Raw genomic sequence first — 5,794 nt, 5'->3', positions numbered from 1 at the left:
GTGACCAGGCGTTCTCAGTAGCCTCCACTGGTGTCAGGGGGAACAGGGCACTCAGCTGTTGCCAGTCTGCCTTTCCAGGACTAGCATCCATGGAAGATGGGGTCCATCGCCAACCTGTGAAGATGTGGGAGGTGAGCCCCTCATTCCAGAGCCAGAGGTTGTGGCCGGCTTCCCCTTCCCATCTCCAACCTGGGCTAATGACAGCTGGCAGATGCCTGGCCATGATGACAGGTCTTTTCGAAGATGTATTTTTACCCTCTGGATAAACAGCAGTTGGCAGGAGTGGGGCGTTTTTATGAGTTGAGGTACTCAGGACTGGAAAATAAACAGCCAGTTAATGAGCCGGTCTTATGGAAACTTGCATAAATAATAACAAAGAAAACATCCCGTCCCTTGTGCCTGGGTGAGGGGATATAAAAGCAGCCATCCAGCCGGCTGGCCACGGTCAGTCGTGGGGAACTCTGGCTGCATTACTGACCTGCGAGCTGACGGGCCCGGACCATGGGGTGCTGCCCGGGGGACTGCTTCACCTGCTGCACCCAGGAGCAAAACTGCTGTGAAGAGTGCTGCTGTCAGCCGGCCTGCTGTGGCTGCTGTGGCTGCTGCGGCTCCTGCTGTGGCTGCGGCGGCTCTGGCTGTGGGGGCTCTGGCTGCGGGGGCTCTGGCTGCGGGGGCAGCTGCTGCGGATCGTCTTGCTGTGGATCTGGCTGCGGAGGCTGCGGGGGTGGCTGCTGTGGATCCAGTTGCTGTGGGTCCAGTTGCTGCGGCTCCGGGTGCTGTGGGCCTGTGTGCTGCCAGCCCACACCTATATGCGACACAAAATGAAGACCTTTACCGCCACCACTGATGCAGTCCCACCGAAAGCCTCCATCTGCTCCAGGGGGACAGCCCCTCGTGTCCAGAACCGTCCATACCTGCAAGACAGTGTCTTGTCTTTCTGTGATTTGTAGAGGAGGGCTTGTTCTCCAATGCCTGCTCTGGTATTTCAAGGCACTGAGAACAAGAGCCATACTCTGATGAAACATTGAAACTCGGTCACAACAAAGTGATCCCAAGCTCAAGGGTGAATTCCCAATACTTTATTTATTCACATGAAGTTCAATGTCTTGTACTATAAGACATCCTCTTCTTCAAGGCGTCTTTGGGACTGATCCTCTGCCCTGGCTTTCTGCTGCTTTTGAGATGCAAAAAAAGTCCACCTTCTTTGTGAGCCTTAATAAATTTGAGCATGCTGGCATAACCTAATTAGTTCTCTTGCCTCTTCCTTGACCTCCTGCTGAGGACTGGGTTAGAAAAATTCACTCTGGCATCTGCCTTAGGGTTTTTGAAATGTGGTTTGTGGATCACCTGCATCAGAATCACCTGGGAGCTTGTTAAAACTGGAGATTCTGAGGCCTTCCCTAAGACATACAGAATCAGAATCCACCAAAGTGTGGCCTGGGAATCTGTGTTTTTAACAAGAACCTTAGGTAATTCTTATGCACTGAAGTTTGAGAACCATAGATCTAGACGGAAGCTTCCGTGTGCTGCATGAGAGTCACTTGAAAAGCTTTTAAAAATATAGATCCTTGGGTTTTATCACTGGAGATTTTACCCATTAGCTCTAGGGCCTAGAGTCCCTAGGGACCTGCATTTTTAAAAGCTCCTGGGTGAATGCTGATGCTGGCCACATTTAATGGCGATTGAGGGGCATGGCTTTCTTCTGCACTACAGTTCTCCTAGGATGGCTCTGCAGGAGGGCTTCAGGCTTGATCAGAATTTTCTGGCAAAGTCGGAGAGGAGGCTTTGGTAAAACAAGATTGGTTCTGAATGGAAAGGATTTCTAATGGCAAAGCTAGTGAATTCACAGTTTCTGAGGATGTTCTGTGCAGCACAGTTCCTTCTTTCAGCCTCATGGTTGGCCTAGTCTTACTTTTCTGTGCTAGGTTGTCTTACCTGGAACCAGCTACATTTCTTCTGCCTGAGTCCTAAGGAGGAGAGAGTGAGTATACCTCTGCTAGGTAGGGCCCAGCCGAGGTATGTGGGTCCACCTGGGAGGTTAAAACTCAAAAGACAGTTGATTCAACCTCTTGTTGAAAGTGATCTTAAGCTGTGTGTGTAGTAAAACTAATTTTGCTCTTGCCCTGGAAAAATAGTATTTATTTTTATGCCTACAAAGCGATGTTTTATTTGACAAAGAACAAATTTTTTCTGATTATAAGCATAGCAATGAACTCTAAAAAATGAAAAAATACAGAAACGTATAAAGAATATAGCATTCTGAAGGCTCACCACTCAGTTTATTACTGATAAGCTTTCCAGACTCTTTTCTAAGCATATTTATGAATAAAACTGGGATTATGTTGCTTTTACCTTTTTCTTTAAAAAAAAATTTTGTTTCATTTTTTATGGTTAACTTTATTAAAATATAATTTACATATAATAAAAAGTTCCCATTTTTAGTGAACAGTATGATGTGATCTGACATTTGTGTATACTTATATAACTACCACTGCACTCAAGATCTTTACGGAACTTTCCATCACCCCCAGAATTCCCAGTTTGCCCTTGCAGTCAGTTCCTCCCCCATCCCCAGACCCTGGCAATCATCAGTCTGTTCTTTATGTTACTATAGATTTCACCATGTCTAGAATTTCATATAAATCATGCAGTACGAACTATTTTTCATTTTGCCTATCATGTTTTGTATGTATTCATTGTTGCAGGTATCAATAATTCATTTTTTTCCTACTGAATAGTATACCATTGTATAGATAAACTACATTAAAAATATATTCATCTGCTTATGGGCATTTGGATTCTTTTGCATTTCTGGCTATTATCAATAAAGCTGCTATGAACATTCTCGTAGAATTTTTTTTTTTTTTGGTGAATATATGCTTTATTTTGGATAAATACCTAGCAATTGGATGGCTGTTTAAATGGTAAGTGAATGCTTAACCTTACATGAAACTGCCGAGTTGTTTTGCAAAGTGGCCACATCATTTTGTATTCCAACCAGCAATGTCTGAGAGTTCCAGTGTCTATGTCCTTGCTAACACTTAATATTATCAGTCTTTTTATACATTCCAACAGGTGTTTAGTGGTAGCTCATTATGTTTTCATTTTTTTCTTTCATTTATGAACCCAGCAGTATTATTAGTGTCTTCTTTTGGAGAGAACCTGCGATTTGACTCTGCCCTGGTTCAGTTTCAGACTCTACTATTTGAGCCATTTTCACTCTGGCAGGAACTGGCATCTTAGGAACTGGCTTTTTAACCCCCAAGACAAAGCCACAGCCAGAGCAGGAGCTGCCAATGGGACACACTTGTCCAGAGACCAGTGAGTCTGCATTGAATAGTTGTGATTCAGAGCTGATTATTCTATTGCTCATGGTCATGCCTCCTGGATGCATGAGTGGAGGTAGTGATTTTTGAATTACTGATATAGGCTTGCCCTTCTTAGCTATCTACAGAGGTTCTCATTTATTCACTCAATAAATGCTAATTGTGTGCCTCCAATGTATCAGCTGCTGCTCTGGGTGCTGGGTATACATCTGTGAATAGACAAGGTCCTTGCCCTCATGGTGCTTATATGAGGTCAAGGGGTGAAAAGAGCTATAAAGAAGAATAAAGTAGAAATGGGCTACATAGTTGAATGACCTGCCTTTTCATTTAGCAGGGAAGGATTCTTCGAAGAGATGACATTCCAGCACAATGGATGAGTTTCTTGGCTGAGAGAGTTTGTGAGAAATTTATTTGTGGGGCGGACTTCCATTCTCTGCTGGTTTAGCTGAGGAAGAGAAGTGAATGGAAAAGAGAAGGGTCTCAGCAGCTCCCCTGTGTTTCCCTCTGCAGGCCTGTCCAAAGTCTTCTTTGCCCACTCCTTGAGAGCCACATTTAAAAGAATGGCACTCCCTCTTCCTAATCTTCCATTTTCAACCACCGTGACCCGTCTCTCAGGTCTCTGAACCTGCCCAGTTCAGGCTGTTGCCATGAAACTTCTGAGTAATTGCCACAGGCCCCTAATGGTCTCCTTTCCTTCAGACTTGCCCTCACCCTCCCTTCTCCACATCCAGAGAGAGGGCACACATCCTTCCGAAAGGGCTACCCTGATCAAGTTACTCCCCTGCTTAAACCCTCATTATCATTTAAAAAATACAACTTCTTAATCATGGTCCACAATACCTTTCACGATTGGGTGCCTAGTAACCCCTCTTGCCCCACTGCTTTTCCCTCCTATCCCCTTTGCTTTTCATCCTGGCTGTGTTGAACCATTTGCTGCTTCCCAAATGTTATGTGCTCTATGTCTTTGATTTCCACATCTTGTCTTTTTCCTGCCTTTATGACCCCCTTTTTGTCCACTCTTTTTGAGCCTTCATATTACTTGAAAAGGCTTCTCTAATTCCCCCAAAACCATGTCTTTTTTTTTTCTTTTCCTTTGGGACAGAGTCTCGCTCTGTCACCCTTAGTGCCGTCTTGGCTCACTGCAACCTCTGCCTCCCGGGTTCAAGCAATTCTCCTGCCTCAGCCTCCCAAGTGTAGCTGGAATTACAGGCACATGCCAGCATGCCCAGCTAATTTTTGTATTTTTAGTAGGGACGGGGTTTCTCCATGTTGGCCAAGCTTGTCTTGAACTCCTGACCTCAAGTGATCCACTCACCTCAGCCTCCCAAAGTGTTGGGATTACAGGTGTGAGCCACCATGCCCAGCCTCCAAAAACCATGTCAATATCTCTCCTGGGTGCCTCCAAAGTGAGGGCCTCGGGGAGCTGTCATAGTCAGGCAGTGACCCCTCAGCACTCACAGGAAGCATGGCCACCTCTACCATGTCTGGCAGATGCTGTTCTAGGAAATGCCTCTCCATGCCAGCGATCTCTCTCTGCTGCATCCACCCCCTGCATCCCTCTTTCACAACACTTGCATTCTGTACCATACTTGCTTATAGATGTGTCTCTTTTCCAAACTTGGGCTCCTTGTGGCCAGAATTGCAACTCACTCTTTTTGTATCCATCACACAGAACCCAGTGTTGGCTGAGTTGAGTGCATAAATAAAAGAGAAACTGAGTCAATGATTGCATGAATTAATAAATGAAGGGAGGGATGAATGGATGGCACAATGAATGGCAGAATGGCTCAGCTTTTCCAAGTGAGAGCCTGCCTTTTGTGTTGATGAAAACATATGGTGAAGGCAAAGTAGGCCCTTCACTGAGCAAGATGTTAAGTCCTGGTATTCAGAAACCTAGGATTCATTTCTCCTTTCATCTGTCTGAAGAGTAGCAAAGATGAGTCTTTTGTTCACAAAGTCTTTGAGAGACACACTTGAGAAGTCTCTTGTTTTTACTCTTTACCCTTTGGGTCTTGCAGACTTTTTTGGTTTTTAAAGGAACTGTCAAAATCATTAAAAGCAAGGAAGACCCTGGAGGTCTAATGAATGCTTGAGGAGGAGCAGAAAGGCTGGGTCACATACTTTCCAGGGACAGGTCAAGCCAATGTTCTATGCTCATGTGATAGCATGGAGGATGGCGGTGACTTTGACGAAGTCTTCTGAGAAAGGTAGGTCTAGACAGGTTGGTGAGAAGGAAGGACAGCAGCCTTAGATCAGGGACAGGTTGTGTGTGATCTTCAGCAAGTGACTGAAACTTTCTCACCCTCTGCCCCCATTTCTTCATTTCTTCTTTTTTCTTTCTTTTCTTTCTTTCCTTCCTTCCTTCCCTCCTTCCTTCCTTTCTTTCTTTCTTTCTTTCTCTTTCTTTCTTTCTTCTTTCTTTCTTTCTTTTTCTTTCTTTCTTTCCTTCCTTCCTTCCTTCCTTCCTT

The 5,794-nt window shown here is 44.9% G+C and overlaps 1 protein-coding gene across 1 annotated transcript; it reads left to right on the top strand.

Moving 5' to 3' along the window:
* The first annotated feature begins 441 nt into the window (after window positions 1–441).
* LOC116474152 (keratin-associated protein 17-1) lies at window positions 442–1,245 on the top strand. Its single transcript, XM_032162624.2, has one exon. The coding sequence runs from the start codon at window positions 502–504 to the stop codon at window positions 823–825; it is 324 nt and encodes a 107-aa protein (XP_032018515.1). The 5' UTR covers window positions 442–501; the 3' UTR covers window positions 826–1,245.
* The last annotated feature ends 4,549 nt before the right edge of the window (window positions 1,246–5,794 follow it).

The sequence above is a fragment of the Hylobates moloch genome, unplaced genomic scaffold, assembly GCF_009828535.3.
Source record: "Hylobates moloch isolate HMO894 unplaced genomic scaffold, HMol_V3 SCAFFOLD_10, whole genome shotgun sequence".
NCBI classification, from domain to species: Eukaryota; Metazoa; Chordata; class Mammalia; order Primates; family Hylobatidae; genus Hylobates; species Hylobates moloch.
The sequence above is the reverse complement of the archived record's forward strand: the minus strand, read 5'-3'. Positions and strand labels throughout refer to the sequence as shown.